At 41.1% G+C, this 21,029-nt stretch overlaps 1 protein-coding gene across 1 annotated transcript in view; it reads right to left on the minus strand.

Moving 5' to 3' along the window:
* tacr1a (tachykinin receptor 1a) overlaps positions 1-21,029 on the minus strand; it is a 42,341-nt gene that overhangs the window by 12,013 nt on the left and 9,299 nt on the right. The window contains exon 2 of the mRNA XM_047590984.1: positions 12,447-12,641. Coding sequence (XP_047446940.1) covers positions 12,447-12,641 — 195 coding nt within the window. The remainder of the gene's footprint in view (positions 1-12,446; positions 12,642-21,029) is intronic.

Genomic DNA, 21,029 nt, shown 5'->3' on the forward strand with positions numbered 1-21,029 from the left:
GTGCTGTAGCAGGTCACAGAGTTTCCCATAAGGCTGAGGAAAATCAATTCAGAGAAAACAGAAGCTATCACAGTCCACTTACTAGCAGAAATATGATTTGTATGCACACTATTGCCCACTCAAGTAATGAGCTAAGAGAAAGTCTCTGAAGTAAAGTATGTTTGAGTGTGCTTATCATACCGCTGCCATGTTTTGCGTTTGTTTTAGCTGAATACAAGGTTTTTTTTGTAGCCGTAGCCACGTGAAGTGTATCTTGTGGTTAGTGTCTTGAACATGTTGTGAGATTGGTGTGAAATTGGCTGCGAGAGCTTACTAATTCCCTCGCATTCGCAAAAATGAGAGTGGAAACAGGCTTAACCTAAAGAACAGGCAGTCATACATTGTAATTCATCAGCGTTGTCTGGGGAAAATGGTTCACTTATTGGCAAAATGTCTATGCTAACGGAAAGCGTCTAAAACCTAGGACATGTTAAAGGAAAGGAGGAAAGAAAAGGCATCAGGGCCATATTAGCATCTTGTAATTTTTATTCTTTTTCAGTAAAGCGAAGAGTGAGCCATGTGAACCTACTTTCTACCCTTGACACAGTCAGCCTCATCAGTGTGTGTGGCAGTGGGTAAAGACGTTGTCAGGGTCAGGGTCCTCAGCCTCCCTCTGTGTTATAACACGGCATCTCTGCATACGGTTCCTCTTAAACCAAAGACACTACACATTACAGCAGTGCTGAAAATCACACGGTCCTAACCGCAAACGCAGTGTCCGTCTAAATGGCATATGCACTCGTTCTGGAGTGGTCCTTCCCCCTAACTCCTCCAGACAGTGAATCATGAGACAGAAGCGTAAATCACGCAGAGGGAGCTGATGGATTCATTTACTGATACCACTGATTTGCATGATTGAAGTGGCTTTGTAGATGGCATGATGGTTAGTGCCCGCGTCAGGACCACAGGAAATAATAATAATAAAAAAAAAACTGCCTTTGCTCGGAGTCTTTGTTCTGGAAACAAATAATGGTGCCACAACAAAATGAATCAGGCATAGTTTGTTCCTGATAAAACGTCAGATAGGATGACAAGTTTCTCAACAACAAAGGGCACCTCAGTATTATCAGGAAAGTCGAACCTAATGTATCATCAGTTAATATTTCACAAGACTCTAGGATGTATTTTTGATGATTTATTGTTCATTCTTTACGCATTTTATTCATATTCATTTTCCTCATGCTTATGATAAAGAGGTGGGCATGTGTTTGTGTTTATATGTAGGAAAAAGCTCAACTTCTTAAAAACATTCTCTACTAGTCTACAGCAAGAAAGGGCTTGCCAGAGTATTACATGAACCTCACCTATATTTCCTTTAAATGCCATACTATAGTCAGACAATTTCTACTTTAAAAACAGGGAGGAACCATTTCCACGGAGGGCACAAGACTACTACAAGTCTACCCAGAGCGGCCCACCGGCTTTTGATGTATCTCAATGTTTATGCTCTCTCATTTGATGAGCAAGTGGCATCAGGTGCACTCAGTCACCTGCTCCAGGCGGACGGTGGAAGAACAGGCCCTGGAAGTTCATAGAAGAGAAACAAGACACAGTGTGCAGTGTGTTTCCCACATCTGGCAGTTTTTACAACAAGTAACTTTGTTACTTCGTTACAGGTTAGAGATCTTTTTCAAGTGAAGCCTCTTCTACTAAGATATTACAAGAAGTAAGTCTAACCACTATGGAAGGTAACATAGTATAGTGTACTTCTGCTTCGACACCAAGTAACGTTGCGTTAGCTTGCAGTTAGTACTAGCATTAATATGTAACAAGAATCCCCTAAATAATGATCAACTTAAGCTCAATTACAATTTATTCTAACCCATAATGTTATTCAGGCTCAAACTGATGTTGCATTACATTAATGTTATCTGATAAGAAGTGTGCTCATTGTTGATTGTCTCACTCCAATCCTTTCTTTTAATCTCCAGAGCCAAACCACAGTTGTCTACGACTGGCAGTAGCTGGTATGTGATGAAACTTCAAGTTAGTGTTTTTGATTTTTAGGTTTTGGCACCAAAAAATACAACAAGACACAATTTTCATGGAAAGTGACAGTGTTCACTTCAAGCTTCCCTCTGTTTTGCCTCCAGTTAACATAGGATCCTTTAAGTTGTTTGACAAAACACTAGTTTGATATCCAGTTAAGTTAATATCTCCAGATCACTATCAGTATCACAGACATATGATGGATCATGTTGGCTACAAAATGAAGGAGTCTGTTAAATGGCGATTGGATGTGACACAAACTATCATTAAACAAGGGTGTTGTGTTTAGTTGTGTTCCGCAGCAATCATCCCGATCATCAGAGTCCAATCAACCCAATCATATTCCCTTTTTGGATTTTTTGGTTTCTTAGAAGACATATTCTCCAAGGTTGAAATAAATGTTTGTAATTCATTAGATGTAGTTTAGTATGTGTGTGTGTTGCAATGAATTTTAAACTATTACTTTGCCTGCATCTGTAAATACAGGCTACTTTGAAATCAAGCATCAAGAATTAATTGACACCCTGCAGTCATTCACAACTGAATATTCATGCAGATCATGGTATAGTTCAAAATATGATATTATAACATTCATTTCACGGCTTCAGTGAAAATCTGTGATCTATGTCCCTGAATTTTACAATACAATATATTTCAAGTGGAGCTGTGTGAACTCCAGTTTGTTCGTACAGTTTGTTCACACCTGTTTACGTCCCATTCCAGCATTTTCTGCCAGTGTTGCATCTAATTGTGCTGTCTGGAGTTTTCTCAAACTTCAAGCTTTCCCAGAAATGTTCAGTGGTGTTCAGGTCAGGTGACTCTGGAGGTCTTTGAGAAAATATTCAAAGCTTTTATTTGGTCTCATCATCTTGCAGCAGTATGAGTCAAAAAGTGTAAACCAGAGGTTGTACTATATCTCTGAATAGTATTACTAGAGAACCAAGCTGTGTACAGTGGATGTGTCCAGCTTCAGAGAAGAGAAAACACCCACAAACCAGAATATTCCCACCACCATTCACCGTGGTATTTGGAACCATTCATTCATTGTGAGTTTGACACACTGTAGTATCATTCTCTCTCCAGCTGCTGACACATATCTGACCTTTGATTCATCACTAATAAGACTTTTTTTCACCCATCCACTTGCTGCCTCAGTCCAGTCCAAGTGGTTTGGAGACACCACTCGTTCTCTGAGGTTCCTCTTTCTTTGGCAAGACTTCTGCTGACTGGAGTCCACTTTTCCCTATTGCACATATTCTGTGTATTTGAAGAAGTACTTTTCTGTTTCTCGATGAACTAAACTGTGTTTATTGATATTCTGATATGTGCTCATGTTCTGTCTGTTTCTGATACAATTTAACCAGCCCCCTGCGAGGAACACTCTGTATTCCACTACATTATTTGTACAAGTCTGATCATATAAATTACTTGTTTTTGAGTCATGTCTAAAAAAAAAGATCTATCTACATTCAGTCAGGTTTTGGTCTTTGTAGTATAACACATGTTTTGAAATCAGTCCCAACCAACGAAACGTTTTATTTCAAACTGGATACGTGTCTATATATCCATAGGTGGCTCCTCTTTCCCTTTAACAATTTCATAAGAACAATGTACCAACAAAGTGCATTGGATCGGTTCCTATTTTTTTGAGGCAGACATCATCTGATTAACAGTTTGGTTTGTTTTTTCTCGTCACTTCAGACGCATTTTCTGTTCATTTAGTCACACGGCTTGCTGTGTGAGCATTTTAATGACTCAAAAACAAATTACTGAGAGAACTGTCTTGAGATATTTCCAGGTCTTGCGGCTCCAAATGTTCATTGTTGACTGGTTTGCCTCAGAGATGAAAAACACGTCTGTGCCAGTCTTTCATGATGCACACATTCCCAAAAGTGTAAAGGCTTTTGCAACTGCTGTTCGCAAACCAACACTGTCAGCTAGAGTCCCTGAAACCAGGACACAGCAGCATTCTCTGTATTATTGATTTTGTATTTTGACTCTGCTGAAGAGTAACTTGCTGCAAGTAACTGATAGGATGGAAAGTTGGCACAAATCATGTTAATTCTGCTCAGACTAATGACTCCTATATAGTTTCAGAAAACATTCTCGTTTCTTCAATGTTTTAGGCAGCCAAGAGTGATGTTCATGTTGTATAATATACAGCATTTTCGACAACATGTTTGGCTTCAAAAGCCCAACAATGGAAGTCTGAGTTATATTGTTTTGCAGTGACATTTGTGTCACTTGTGACATAACCTTCAGCTTCATATGTTCACTGTGCCAGGTCAATTTAATGGCACCCCGTTGTACATTAATTATACAAAGGGAACATTCAATTCGGAGTATGAGAAAAGGGGTTTAAGGCTTTTGGGTTTTCTCTATGATGTTATCTGATGGACCACACCAACAACTGCATTCTGCCGCATTTTACTACAACTGACAAGTGAAGCAAATAGAGCCTATATCCCCCATACAGATATACATCCTATGTAACCAATGTTCTGTTTTGTATAGATTGAATTTTGAGGGGAGTGTTTGGCCCTGAAATGAAAACACTTTCCCCGCCTCCTGCCATTGCCACTGATGGTAACTCTCTTGTGTGGAGGCTCAGTGGATGGATGGATGGGCCAAGAAGATGCTGTTCGCTAGTGTGGAACCATAGCCAACAGAGATGATGCAGCGGCGGAGGAGGGGGAGGGGATGGGGAGGGGGAGGGGGAGGGGGAGGGGGCCCTAAAGTAATTGCAAGGGAAGGCACAGTGGCAGCAGCAACTATGGGGCACTTCCTTTCAATGCAAGCATTTCTGAAGTTTTGATATTTTATGCAAATTGTGGTTTGCTTTGTACTATTCCTGAAGAAATAGCATAAAAAGCTTAGGAAGGACACTGGGCGTAAAAGAAAATGCACAAAGGGATGAATCCAATAGCAGCAGACCTGACTTACAATTGTACCTGTGAAATGTTGCATTTTCTGAATCACATGCTGCCAAAAAAAATTCTTTTTTTTTTTATTATTCAGTATGCTTCATAACTGATTTTTATTCCTTTGATATGAGATGTAGACTTGCTCACGACCGCTAAAAAAACTGACCAACTGACGCCTCCGGCTGTTTACCTCAGTCACATGATCCTTAAGTCAAAGGTCACAGCGATCTGAATATGCGTAAGACCACGCTACAAAACAGTGCAGAGCCACACTGCTGGTTCAGTGCTGTTCTGACTATTAACATTTGGCAACATTTGGTAATTTGCCAACGAATGCAGCAATGTGTGAGTAAAGACAAAGAAGCAGACATAAGGGAAACGCAGATGAAAAGCAATGAATTCAGCTTGTTTGTCAAGCATCGAAGATTCCCGCAATGTGCAGAAGATGATCACAGAAGAGCCAATTTAGTAACCCATGACAATGAAAATGAAATAACTTGCTAGGAAATAATTAATATGTGCCTGAATTTATTGAAAGGTTCCTGAAAAGAATGACATATTTGGTATTAATTACAAGGAAAATGTCCACAGTGTTAACTCGTTACTGTCCAGTGGATATACTGTAGCCCAGATAATCACTCAATGTCATTCTAGCACATCTGTAATGTTTATATTAACGACTCACATAATTAAACACAAAGAAATGTAAAAATGGCATGAAATGGTAAAAGTCCAGTGTCTCTATGTCCATTTCATTCATTCAGTCACAGGCATTCACAATTCCTCATTCTCAGCGAGCCAACTACAGCTGAAGTATTACCTTGTAAGAGCAGAATGACTCTCTTGACAGGGACCATCTCCCTAGAGGGCCCCAGCAGACCCTCACCTCCCCCTGACGAATGACGCTTTAGGGAAAAGAAGCTGCACTATGTCACCTCACTGTCACACAAGCAGAATCAGTAAATTCTCTGTCAGCTGAGGCCACAGACACACAGACAAATTATACACAATAAGTTGTATGGCTTCAATTTTGGGAGCTGCTGCTCCTTGTCTCCCCTACGAACACGCTTCAAAATGTCTTTTCTCTCGGCTATGTGTGCGTGGTTGTTGTTGTGAGGACTATGTTAGGTTCAACTCCATCATAGTTTGGACCATAGACTGTACATAAATATGGACAATGCATCCCCACTGCCTTGCACTGGCCAGACTGATGCTATTTTCCCAGGGATACAGGTGGTGACATCTTGCAATATTGGAGCCAGAGTCTGTGCAGTGTGATCCGAGTGTGGAGATGCGCGGAGTCACAATATCGATGACTCACACATTTTCCTTTAATTAATATTGCTCTCTGCTCTAACTCCATCAGCTACAAACAAGTGTTGGATTATGCACTGTACTTCTTTATTTAATTATTTTTTCCCAGCTGCCGTGGCCCCACGGACTGCTTCACGGCGTGGGTGGCATGGCAACTTATAGTTTTCACAATGCCACACATCCTGTTTCTGTTAGTGGTTGAACAATAAGTGTTAATTTGGCCCACTAACATGGAGAGAGTGGAGCACCAGGGGGAGCTCTACCCGCGTTGGCTTCACTTCACTGAGGAGCTCCATCTTCATACTTATATTATATTATGATTATTATTATTCATACTTACTTTATACTATAGTGTGGCAGAATCCTCATGAAGATATAAAGACAAATGTATGTGTGCTATGTGTGTGCATGCGTGAATGTGCAAATATCAATGAAACATAGCAAGTAAATATTTAATGAATGGCAACATAAGTGTGGGTTAACGTGAAAGAAATACATGTGCATAATTGAACTGTGCATGCGGCTGCTTCTTTAAACATGTGGGTGTTTGTACCCGAATGCATAATTAATATGTGTGTGTTGGGAGGAAGGGCAGGTGTTCTTTTGACTTTCCCTGCCAGCAGAGCGCCAAAAGGCTACCGGAGGTAACAGGGCGCCTTCCTCCACACGGCTTTACTGTCAGCAATCACAGGCTCATGTTGTGAAAAAAACTATTTACTGAGATCACAGAGAACAAGGTGTGCTGAGTCCACTAGTTCCTACGTGTTTGTGAGAGTGTGTTTGAGCTCAGCGTCTGCATATTTATAATATGTGACCATCTTCAGTGCAATATTGACTTATACGGTGGGGTGTTCTTGCATGTCTTTTAAAACGAGAACCAAATATTCCCTCAAGGAGCACATTTTGTCATCTCTTACGGCTTTGATGGACTAATGTGATGTGGCTTAATAGTCATACTTACAACTCAGACAGGTTTATTTTTGAGGAAACGTTAAAGGTCAGGGTGAAGCACAAGTATAAGATAAAGATTAGAACTTATGAACCAGCTCCCATAATTGCATTCATGTCTGTGTCCTCTCAGTGAGGGGTACGTAGCATCCCGATGTCCACTGCTTCTGTCTGCACTGGATGATAGAAACATGGTTATCTGGTTGGTTCTTCAAACCATGTCTGGGTGCTTCCTGTGCTGTGACAGGGAGTGTTAAAACCCCCAGTCCCTCGGGGTTAACATGATGGTCTGCTAAGGCTGGTTTGAAAGTGTTAATCTAGATAGAAACAGAGATCATGGGATGCCACCCAGACCATGAGCACTCATGTACTCACTATTTGCACATTTTAGAAAAATGTAATATATTTTAGGCATTTTTTTAAGTATCATAAACAATACTGCATTTGGGGTGATACATTCATATTATATAAAGTATATTATTCGACTTATCATGTTATCGGAAAGTGGAGATCAGCTGAACAACTTAACGTACTGTTTTATGACAGTCATCATGTACACACCAGGTACCATAGATCAAATAAATGTACTAGTGTGTTAGCATTTAGTTTTCTTTATGGGATGTGTTTCAGCTGATACAGGGACAAAAATACCTCTGACCACAAGTGAATAGTCCTACAACAATCCAGAGGCATTCTGTTGTAAAAAAAAAATTGAATCCATGGTGCTCACATGAATCATGAATGAGATAACAAATGATTTGATTGGCCCGGGAGATCTTTGCTGGAGCATAATCAGTTCCAAAAGGACTCTAGACTAACTTTCTGCCACAAAAAAGTTGTGACTGTGGAAAACTGTGGGCTGATTTTTGTTTTGTAATTACGATTAAACGCCACACGCCGGAGATCCGGCACGGTGCCGGAATACTTGAAGCCCTGCTTATTACATGTAGGGAGACACAAGCAGTACTGGTTGAAAACTGGTGACGGGTGAAACAGGTGAAAACTCACAGTGAGCTCAGGTCAGACAAGTTGCGGCGCACCCACAGTGGTATGTGGTGCTCACTGCTCTAGAGGACCCACGGTCATGGAAAATGAATGAATAATTGAATTCAATGTGCCGACTTGAAATGTGAATTGGAAGTTAGTTGTGGACAGATGATTTCTTATTATAGCTTCTCGCTCTGTCACACGTTTGTTGCCTCCTACATAACACATTTGTGGCAGTCTTCCTCTGTTCTTGTCTAGTAATTGTAGGCCATTGAGACAACCTTCAGAGAGACTCACAACTCAAAAGCAACGGCTGCTCTCAAGGACTTTGTCAAGTGGCCTTTATGCCACGTCAGAGTCTGTTACATCCATCTTATTAATCCGTTCACATGAAAACAATAGAAGAGATGAAGCTGTTGTTGGAGGCTTCAACACGGAGACGTGCAAATGTGAGCAAAGGGTATATGGGCATTACAAATTTTCTTAGTGTGCGTTTGAATGTATCTAAGAGCGCTAAGCGTGTGCGGTTGTGTGCTGGGGTCTCAAACAGTGGCATCTATTAATACCCTCGTATGTGATCTGGCTTACTAATTCCCACTGACTGTGAAGCAGCAGTCAAGCCATCAGACAGGGTGTAGACAGTGACGGAAGGGCGACGCCTGCAAAGAAACGCACATGAGACCTGACAGGTCAGCTCTAATCAGACGTGTCATTTACAGCTTCAGCAGCCGAGCTGAACGACGACTACTGTGCTCTTTCTCAGGTCCTACGTGTCACTGATTACAGTTTCATTAAAAAGGTAATAAGTACAGCAGGCAGCTCATCATGAACAACCAAATTGCTGTTGCGCTGTTCATAACAAACTATATTTCCATAGAGGAATGTGACAGTAGGGCAGAAGAAGGGGAAGGGAATAGCATGTTGGCAGCAGAGCAGGGTAAACACTGCTGTTGATGAGCTGAGAGGTTGCCATCCGCGGAGCTGTGATCAGAGCCGTGTTGTTGTTGTATGTCTAAGTGCCTGCATATGTGCGTCAATGTGTGGGTGTTTTTCTGTGTTCGCTTAACTAGTGCTGTGTACCTGCGCTTTCATGTGTGTGTGTCCAACAGCTCTGCCAGTGGGATTACAAAAAGACAAACGGAAGAAACTGGAGGTTACCGGGGTGGTGCAACGTGCGGATAAACCACTTTGAGGCGCGCAGTGTTTATCCAGGTTTTCTAAAGCAGCATCATAAATTTGCCTAACCCTGCAAGGATTCAGCGCGAGCACAAGGAGGATTAACGCCAGCATTTGCACAGCAATACCTTTCCTTTGCCTCTACTGTGATTGTAGATCGGAGGCGAAGGGATGTGAAATTGGTGCGCCTCTGCAGTAATGACAACTTTCGTGGTTTATTTTCTACAAGCAATTCTGATTGCTGATGCCAATGTTTAGTCAGTGGTATGATATATAAGTCCTTTGGTTCTATTTTTGCGACACAAGGAAACATGATATTTGGAGGAAGGGTGACCACTCAGCCCTGACTGAGCTGCCAGATCAGGGACACACGGTGCATGTAAATTAATCCTAGTGCTCGTTTTAACCTCCTTCAACCTTCTGCATCACGCAGATTTTAATACTGTCTGGCAGGCATCTCTACAAACCTCCGTGGCATTCGCGTTGTCTCTTATGATGTATATTAAGGTGAGCTGAAAAGTGGAAAATAATGCTTTGCTCATTGTCAGGTGGTTCTAACCTGTTTAGGGCCCTGGACGAGCGTCGGTAATGAGAGCAGAATACCTTTATCTCGCCTCACTCAGGTGGGGCGGCCTGACATGAAAACGACCTCAACCTTATCTCCCACTACGTCTGTGACTGAGATCTTCTGTCCAGCGAGCAGGAAACGGCCAACTCAACAGAAAGTGCCGCACGCTTCACCTCTCAAACAAACAAACAAACTGAGGGTGATAGAGAACAATCACACCCGTGTCATAAATATTCAGATTTATATTTTTATGTATTTATTTTTATTTTCCCAATATGTTCCCCTTTGCCATGCTAAAGTCACTTTTGTTCATTGTTGCATCACTTGAATATTTGCACTTCACTGTTTATAAATATGCTCTGCATGTATGTCTGTGAAGGCTCTTGTCCATCGACGCCATGGTTACATCCACAAAACAAGCTGACACGAGGGTAATGGACTTTTAGAGTTTCTTCAAGACACTTTGTCACTCATCCAAGTGGCTATTATCCTGCTCAACTCAGTAACAAAACATCTTCAAGAAACACTTAAGGTCCAGTTGACCTTGTTTCAACTTTCATTTTGGATATACGTCATATAGAGTTTTCACTAAAGTACCTCTTTACCTCTTTACCTCACTTGACTTTAAAACTCAAGTGATGAAACAAACAGTTTGGAACCCGCTCAAAGTCTCGTGTGCCACTTTGAAAGTGTCATTTAAAAACCCCAAACCTCCCAGAAACACACACTAAGACAGGCCTTTTCATTGGACTATGGAAACAATCAGCATGTCCACTGAATGATAACTCAGTAGCTGAGCTTTCCCCGTGAAAAAACATTATCTGACGTCGATCAAAGGAGATCATTTTCATCTAACATGTCTGAGGCAGTTGTTTTGCATAAACCTTTTTTGAATTGTCATCCAACTATAACCACCAGGGGCTTGGCGCTTATTTTTAGGTTGTGCTCCGCACGGTGACCGATTGACCCAATGACAGCACGAGCTCGGAGGTCACAGGCTCTTGCTGTGCAGGAAGGCCAGTTCAAAAGTGCAAAGGGACTATATTAATACAAAAGTGCCTGCAAAGCTTGCCCATGCTCACGAATAGATGTTGTGACAGCAGTGATTTGCATCATAGGCTGTACCTGACAGAAGTCCCTTAGTGAACTGAATGTCCCTTACCAAACAGATCATTACGGGTACATGTTCTGTTAAAGCCCTCACGCATGTGGAAGCTCACAGCTGTCTGTGGATGTGGATACTGGCCTTAGTGGCTTGTACGCCCTATATAGTATACACAGACTGCGTCTCTGCTGGCGTCCTGAGATATTCTTCTGAATGGACCTAAATGGCCCCATTACAGAGAGAACGGTGATTGTGCTCTATCCGAGAAAATAACCAGCATCAAAAGTAAACCCATAAACTGCAAATACACAGCATAAAACGAGGACCTGAATATACAGTAGAGATCCGACTGTGACCGTGTCTGACTCCGAATCAGAAAAACACTGAGTACGCCTCAAGAGTAAAATCCCCTGAATGTTGGTTACAGCTCAAAAATGTGCGTTGTGTTCAGCCCTCTGACTGAACTCACTGAATCTGCTGCGATTCAAAGGGCTACATTTAAGAGACGGGTCTGCATTCGGCCACATAAGGAAATAACTGAACAGGCTCTTTCACTGATAGCATTAAAGCAAAATGGGAAAGTCAGATGAGTGGCTTTTAGAGAATCAATAGCACACATAACATGGGGTCATTCCTCCAAAACACACTGCAAGCTTTCAATGTGCTGTAGTTTGATAAATGGCTAAAATAGACGATATTGGTTCTATTTATGTCCGGCTTTTCATACAAATCATGCTCTGCTCTGTTACGTGCAGTAAAAGGTTGGCTGGGACGTTGTAAGACTCTTGCTAAGCGAGGTTAAAAGCAATGGACACGCGTTAGTGAGACAACATGGGTGTGAAAAGCTGAGCTTAGTGGGAATCATATTTCTCAGACCATTGATTTTTGATAAACTGAATACACAAGGAATCATGTGCGATGTTTCCATTATGCCGAAAATATTACGCTCCGATAAAAAGCTAACAAGCTTAAATAATGAATGTGCGATTATGGTCTTAAAAACGCTTAGTTCCCTGTCAACATTTATTTGTTTGGTTTTATTTGTTGATATCTTTTCCTTTACAAAGCACTTAGTTACCTGTTCTTGAAACACACATGCAGTTCCTTCTTTGAAGCTGCAGGTTAAATAAAAATAGGCCTCGGTAAATCTAATCATTCTTTCCTGCTGTCCAACCTAATATAGTTTGTCTTTTTTAGTGGAGAAAGAAGACAAATCATCCATCGTGCGACTGCATTTTATCCTCCGTTAAGCACAGAAAGCTTTTACACTTCACACTCATCAGACTGAGCACAAACAGCAGCCTCCCATATTTGCCGTCTATTTAAAAGCAATTAACAGCGCTTGTTGACTATCTGAATGACTGCACGACAGAGAGAGAGAGAGAGAGAGACTCACGTCTTTTTGAAGTCGTGCACGGTGTCTTCAGGCCAGTTGATGTAGCACACCACCCGGCCGGGGTACTGGGCTGTGGTGGAGTAGTAGTACTGAGGGAAGGCCAGGAGCAGAGCCAGAACCCAGATGACACCCACCACCACTTTGGTCTCTGTGGACGACATGCGCTGCTGCAAGGGGTGAATGATGGCCACGTACCTGCAGAGACACAAGAGGCTTAGTGACGGTGAGCAACACACAGAGAGCAATCTGAGCCTTTACCACTACCGCCAACATAAAGAATCACAAGCAGAGGCCTAAAGATAAAAAATAAAAACATTTCTCCAGTACTACTAATGCTAAACCTGTAGCTTAGCTTAACATAATGAAGACACATGGCCTCACTCTGTCCAAGAAACTGCACCTCTTTATAGAACTGCACTGCCACAGCTTCCACTGGCAACTAGATTTGTTTACTGTAACTCCAAAAGGAATTTTATCAGTTTCTTCACAAAACTTTCAGTAATGATGCAATGAGAGGTATTTCTTAAAACTGAACAATGTACAATCACATTTCAACCCCAATCACACCACCTTCGTTTTAATTCTAAATAAAAACACTGAACAAGGAGATTTTAAGGTAGCTTTTTATTTATTTATTTTTTTTGATTAGGATATCTTATAGTGCACAGAAAGCAACGGGGAGAGATGTTCTCCACATGCAGGGTCAGTTGTCCCACCTCCACCAAGCTGAGAATGTGCTCAATTGAGGCTGAAGACAAACAACCCCTAAAACAAGCAAAGAGTGAGGCAGTCTGCAGGAGTGTGGGCGAAGACGTGATTCAGTGTGCTGAACTGGCTGAGGAGCAGCCAAAATGGGAACCGCCTCCCAAACTAGGGCCAAAGACACTGGCAAACAGCCGACCACCGGCTTGTTGTGTCACGGCTCTTTTTAGCTGAAGTCTGAGTCTCAGCCAGGAGAAGGGTCTTCAATGTCACGTCCCCACTTCACTTCACAGTCACTCCTGATTCCAGTGGCGAATTATCACCAGAGTCAGATGGCAGCTCCCACTCGTCAGATGTTTTGGTTTCACATTTGGAAACTGATCTGTTTCCAGTAGTTACTATCTATCTGTAAATTCCAAGACCTCAGCTCATAGTTTTTACCCACTTCTGAACGTCTTCACATGAAAGATATCTCACTTCAGCCACATCCCCACTTCTCATATTTCTTCAATTTTCAAACTATTTGTTCAAATCTGGTGGTGTTCATAGTAGTTTACTCAAATTGCACATGATACTCCAATCAAGCATCACAGTGATTTGATATAAAATAGGACTATAGTACGATGCAGCAGCTAGATTAGACCTAAATTGCTCAGAAACGCTCTAAAAGTAAAGATTAACTAGAAACCCAGAGTGCAGCAAATCATCTCTCATGTTATAAATGAGATCTGTGTGTCTGATGGGGCCCTCGAAGGCAAACTGTAGGAGAGGAAAAAGAGCTGCACGGACAGAGGATTTAATGCTTAGTGCACAGCCACAAGTTGATGTAGGCATAATGTAAAAAATGTTCGTCTGAGTTAGAGTCGTCAACTTAAAATAGAGTTCTTGAAGGCTAACTCGAACACACGCTCGCCCACGCAGCACCAGCAGGACCATTCAAGAGTCTGATTCCCTTCAAGTTTACGGGTCATACAACACACTGCACTTTGTTAAAAATAATTTTCACTTTCTTGATAGATCTTTTTTTTTTTTTTTTTAATGCGCACAGGATCACAGAAAGTTTCTCCCTGGGGAGAAAGCAGCAGCACAGCGGTATTATGAAAAGTGCCATGTGCTGGTGGAATAGGCTGTTATCACTCTAGCAGTCAAATGATTTCCCTGGTCGTTTTTGAGTAATCATCTCACAATGTCATAATCATGTTCCTAATCAGAGAGCACCACTTTAAATGACCTCGTGCATCATTAACACCGAGTCTCATTAGGAAATCTGAGTGAAACCCTTTGGTGATGGAAAGTTCTGTAAAAATACCATACTTAAAGGTGGGGGGAGAATATGACGAATACTTCTTCTGCTTGATCTCCTGCACTGCTTCTATTTTAATCTCCTACACAGATTTTTGAATTTTACTGTGTTTAATGTGTATGACTTTGTTCCTATCGGTTGTAGTTAACGTGGTGGAGAAACGAGGGAAGCAGTACAGGAGAATGGGTTGAATTTGTAGAACAACATCGAGGGTGGTGTGGCATCAGCAAGTGATTTGAGTTTGTGAATGGCAGATAGTATTTGCTTATTGTCTTTGCTTCAGCTTATTGTCCAGGGTGAATCCAAGGTACTTAAAGCGCACTGTCTCAGCAGCGTCATCATTGATGTAGGTAGGGTAGAGTAGTGCACTGTTCAACTTAAATTAAAATGATCTACTGGAACAATTCCTCATTAACAAATATTGTGTCTATACTTAATCTAAAACCAAAGACCCAAATACTATTGTACAGCATATGTTGAATATTCAAGACCACAGGGCATCAACGTCTGTGACATTATTTTTGTGCTCGGCTTTAAGGAACGCTCTCCAGTATAAATGCCTGTCTAATTAAAGGCTTAATCCCAGTAATAACCCAAATGAGTCAGCTAAATGGACCCTCTCACTCTAATTATATCAGGGACGAGAGGAGGCCTTTGAAATCAAACGCTCCCCGCGGTCCGCTGAAAGTGGGAGATCACAGCTTCAGGTTTACTCTGGCTCTACTTCAAAGAGCGCTGGCAGCCACATGACTTGATCTTGGTGCAGGTGAGTCGTAGTTGAGCTGTTGTCGGCATCAAACACACATCTGCAGGTGACAGCGGCACGCTTGCTCGACATCCCACATCTTCATCACCCTCGCTGGCACGCTGGCGCTGCGCTCCGATTTAACAGCCAACAGCCATGGATTTAGTTTATGTTTAATCGTTAAAATAGACACTTTATCTGTCACAGTGTGGACAGCGGCAAGTTAACTGAATAAGAAAGTTCAGAAACGTCATGAGAATGGTACCCTTAATACCAGCTAACATATGGTTTGAGGTTTAACAGCATCTGATCAAACTGAAACAGCAATCTGTTATGTGTCTGACTTGCTCACTCCAATTAGCACGAAACCAAAGTTATAAAAGTAAAAATAAGTAACTACCTAAAATATGCAATGATACGGATTTAGCTACAGTCAACAGCTTAGAATTAAAGCTGGAAATAGGGAGAAAGGCTCTGTCTAAGGCTGCACACCAGTTCACTAGACTTTCACTTAGACTTAGACAGACTTTAATGATCCACAAGTCAAACTGCTTGATCATAGTAGATTATTTGTAACAAAACGATGAGCTGTGATGCAGCTGGATAGAATACGGAATAATGTAATGTGTTTAATCAGTTTAATTTGTATAAAAACACAAAGGTTTCATGGGTCTTGTGCTGGTCAGTTTTCTTAAGACCAACTGTGGAGCAACCAGCAAAAACTCCTGAATGAGGTTTCCAGCCCCAGGAGAAAATGTGCAAATTTTCCTACAAGTGAAGAGACAAAATGAGTCTCCAGAAAAGAGCCCCCACTTTCAGCTTTGTTGAATTACAAAAACATCATATACTGTAATGAATAAATATATCTGGCAATGTTTGTCCTCTGGGCTGATTAGGGGACACAGGGGAATGTGTGTGTCAACAAACATGAGACGACGTGGCCGAGTGATGGACTGCTAGGCTGCACGTCCTACACGTGTATAGTTCACCCTACGAGCTTTCACAGAAGACAACTGAGAGGGTTATGTATGTGAATACGTATAAACATGTATCAATATATATCCATATTTATATGTGTGTATATATGTGTTTGTGTGCATACTGACTGTATTATTCTACTTTTATATACTAAGATAAGACAATTCTTTCGTTATACAACAGTGCGTTTACTACTGTTGTAAAACCTTTTCTCCAAAGCTTGTACCCTATCACTGGGTTTTCATTCACTGCTATTTTCAATTTTGGCTAAATGCATTTTATCCATTTTATTGTGTATGTACCTGTAACGTTATAAACAGTGCACTATATGAATGTCAGACAGTGATATTATTTCGAGGGATTGGTCAGGAATTATCGTCCTGTCAACAAAAAAAAGAAAAGAAGAATGTATGAAGAAGTATACTACAAAGAAGTATGGACCTTGGATGACCTCAAAGATGGCCGCTGTGACAGGACCTGGCATCAAGATATGAAGATGTTGTGGGGACACACAGCTGATAGGTCCTCACCACCAAACACTGGTCTTACCGCGTCAGGGATCTTGCCAAATCTGATTAATATCTGATCAGTCACAACACACTGATTACAAAGAACTGACTGTTCACTTATTGTCTGAAATATTCCAGACTGTGTCATCCAGTGTTATAATGATAATTGCATGTTACTTATCTAATGTGTGAGTGGCCACATATTTAATAACCTTCTATGCACAAACCTGAATTTATGGAAAGAAATGAACAATAGGGAACGTCAGTGTAAAAAGGCTCAACTTAGCTGTGACAAATTTGGAAGACATTAGTGACTCACATCTGCTGTTCACGTTCAATACCCTGTTCCACTATTCTCCCAGTCTCAGTGGGTTTCAGTCTGAGTGCATCAGCTCTGTTTGATTAACTTTCTTGCTTGCAAATGTAGAATGATCCATACTCTAACTCTGCAACTATAACTCAATGCGAACTCTTCTTCTGTTCAAATAAAAAAAGACAGTCGCAGCATACTAATGTCGCCAAAAGACACCTGTACGACTGAAACCGATTTCATTTTTATGGATTTGCCAGAAGAGAGCTCTGCTCCCCCGTGTTCCCCTCCCTTTCATTTCACATCTTAGAAAGCAAACCTTTGAGACTTTACACTTCAAATATCTGTCTGTGGGCAATATCTGATTCCTCTCAATAGGGTCCCTCCACACGAGGTGGTAGACAACATGGGAAGCCGGTGCTAGATTTCGTGTATGACACACACCTCGAATTATCCACAAATAGCATATAAACTGCAATGGCAATACACAACCCAATACAACGGTTCGATATAAACCCCATGAGGCTTTTACACTTTTTCATTTTCTCAGACGTAAGAGGGAGAGCAGGAAGCAAAAAGCAGCGGATGAAACCGCCTGCCTTCAAGGTTGCCACTAATTTTCTTCTCGCTCTTTTGTCAAAGTGTGTTTGAAAGTAAGCTGTGGTAATCTGATCATCAATTTATTTCCTCCCTTTTATTGGCCTCTGAGGGTGTTGTTGTTTTATAAAAGGTTACATAAAATTCCCATCCCCGGTTGGCTGGAGGCAGGGTGAAGGTGGCAGAGCCAGGAGTCTGGGCGCGTGCAAGGACCGCAACTGATGTTTCTATTATTGTGCACATGCATACATATGAGTCGTTTCATCAGTAACCAGCAGACGCTCCTGTGTCCTGTGCAAAACCAATATCCACCTACAAACCAAAGCATTGTTGTTTCCCTGATTACGTGTGTAGTCTCTGTGTGTGTGTCTGTGTACGACGCTCAACACGCAGTGTGTGTTCAGTGGGATTGTAGATGAGCTTGGTGGCTGAGGTCACTCTGATCTAGTGAGATGCAGAATGTCCTGATGATGGATCCACTATGATCATAATAATATACTCATTTATTTTTATATTATATATAAATGATACATTATTATTATATTACCTGTATATGGTGGCCCTCCAAGAACAAAATAAAAGCAAATGAAGGAAACATGTTTGCAAGTGTGACAAATACAGAAAAGTAATAATAATAAAAACAAAACAAAAAATAATGCTTCTATTCCCCCATTACGCTACGGGAGAGCATTTCATCTTCTTGCGTGATTAAGTGTCATGTCATTTGAATTGTAAGCCTTTGCTGGTGGAATGAACTTCACGGTTCTCAGTGTTGACACCGTAGCAGAGATGAAGACACATAAAAAACGACTGGTGAAGAGGAGAAAAAGAGAGAGTGACTGAGCTAAAGGTAGAATAAGGGAAAATATCATACAGGCTTTTGTTGCTTCAGCAGAGTGTAACGATGCATGTCACACACGGCGTTGGCATCCTTTCTCTTGACTACCTACTAATATTAATTGGTTTGCTGTGAGTCATTCTGTATGTGGCTGCCATTAAGGGATAATACCAATGTTTAAAATAAATGTTAAGCTGAGCTTTTTTTAATGGACGTTAATACATTTATTTATGTAAAAGTAAAAAGCAATACACAAAAATGGAAATATGCACGCCTCTAATGGAAGATTATTACACTATTACAACATATAGTAATTTGTAAATGACTGACAGATATTGAAAGAGCCAGGCAGTCTGGAAAAATGGGCAAAAGCAACAGCTTCATATTCAAAATAGGCAAAAAAAAAAAAAAAAGTCTAGACAGACATTTTAAGCTCAGGTGTTAAAGGGTTAATGGTCGTGGTCTTTTCTACCTATTGGTGTTCAAAGAGCTTTGCAGTCACAATGACACATCTAACCATTGTTCACAAAAAGCACACACACATTCATACACCTGCACCAGACAATTTACAGGTTCAGTGTCTTGCTCAAGGCCACTGACGTACAGTCCACCGGGGATCGACCGATAGAGGCTCCAACGTCAATAGCCACTGCAAAACTGAGGTGACACAGCATTGGCCACTGCCACTGGTCAACAAGGCAGCTCATTCCAGCCTATTGATTCTGACAAACGGGTGCATTCCTATTAGCTGAGAAATCTGATCAGAAAGATAGGTAACTTGTATCTAACTTAAGACACTGGCTTCTATTATGTATTGCATATATTGTCAGACTGTGTTTAGGTGCTAAGGTTGTGTTTACCATCAGGTTTTATTCCGCTGAAACACTATATTAAAATGCTGATTTTATGTTCCTGTACCCTTTACAAACTTGGAGGTCAGCAGGATGTAATTCACCAGCATCCCCTTCATCACGGTTTGTGACCACAGGGGACGTTGTTGCCACTGTTCAGCAAAAAAAAAAGAAGAAAGAAACAACAACTTGAAAAAGTAACTTGATCCTGTTGTGGGGTAATTTGTTCTTTAAACTTATGACTCCTGCGCAATGGGACTTGCAGAGGATGGTTTCGATCGACCGACCTCTGGGTTATGGGCCCGTTATGGACCCCACGCTCCCGTTCCACCACTCTTACAAACACACACACTGACAGTCAGACCCACAATCCCCAGTTTAGGAGGCCAGTGTCTCATCCATTAGGTCAGTGAGGCCTTAGGTCTGCATCAAAAAATGATATCATGCCACTTTAACGATAAATTCAAACATGGACATCTAATGAAAGGTAACAACGCATCAACAACGGTAACAGCCACCAGTCAGCTGAACCACTTCGCACATCCAGCCTCACAGCTGGATTGTTAAACTCTAATCTATGTTGATTTGTCAGTGACAGGAAACGACAAGTGTTGACAGGAGTGTTGTTTATTCACTCAGAGGTGACATGGCCGGGAGGCAGCTGTTCAGAATTATCTAAACGTGTGACACTGACTCTGATGGATGTGGATCGGAGGGAAATTAACGGTGGAGATTTTCATGTGTGCCTTTTTGTCATGTAATAATAGTGTGACACAGACTGTAGTTCATTAAACTAAAAGGTTTCTTATTTAAACTACGTGTTTGTTTTGTTTTTCTTTATAATGACATTTGCTTTTATAATAAAAGTATTTCTTTATTACAAAACTTGTTTAATGTACTTTGAGCACACAGCCGTTATCTTCCATTGAATATATCTCTCTCAATTCATTCCTCATATTAATTTTTCATTCATTTTTTGCTGCTCACAGTTCTGACTCAGTTCCTGGTAGCCTACTTGTTTATTTCCCACCCTAACTGTTTCCAAGTGGAACAAGCAGAACATGAAAATATTACTAGCATATGGATTTAGTTTGCTGCTATCTAAAAACATGAAAAATGCTATCAACTTTAACCCCACTCCAACTGGGCTCAGCTGTTGCCTCAAGTGTTCTATCAGCATGGTGAATTTGGTAATAGGAACCAAGGCAGTGGACGGGGTTCCCTTGTGGTGTTGGTGTTTCTATGTGTTTGCATCATATGTCAGTCGGCTGTATGAGTCTTTCCCCTTGGTGGGGTTAGAGGGTTAGGGCTAAGTGAATGCAATTCATTTAACCTGGTACCCACCCACAATACATTGCTAAAGATATATTTGCTTGGCATCGTTACAGCTCGCTAATATATCTAATATAACATAAGTAGCTATAGCTGATTCCATAGTTTTAAATAAGACATTCTCTTTACGGCATGATACTGATCCCTTTTTTCCTTATGACGCTTAACTTTAGTCTTAAACTTGGTATAGACCCACAAAAATTACTTTTAAGATATTCTATTTTATATTTTCATTCATCAAACTCATAGTGTGTAACGGAAAGACTCGTCAGATACAACTTTAATCATAAAACCAAACCTGGCAGCCTGTTAATCAAATGTAAGTCCTACGTTCACTTTCTTTTAGCTCCTGTGGGAAATCTCTGGCTTATTAGATGGGCTTTAGTCAAAAAACGCTGCCTGTTGCGGCAATTAATGA

This window comes from Mugil cephalus, chromosome 8, assembly GCF_022458985.1.
Source record: "Mugil cephalus isolate CIBA_MC_2020 chromosome 8, CIBA_Mcephalus_1.1, whole genome shotgun sequence".
Lineage (NCBI taxonomy): Eukaryota > Metazoa > Chordata > Actinopteri > Mugiliformes > Mugilidae > Mugil > Mugil cephalus.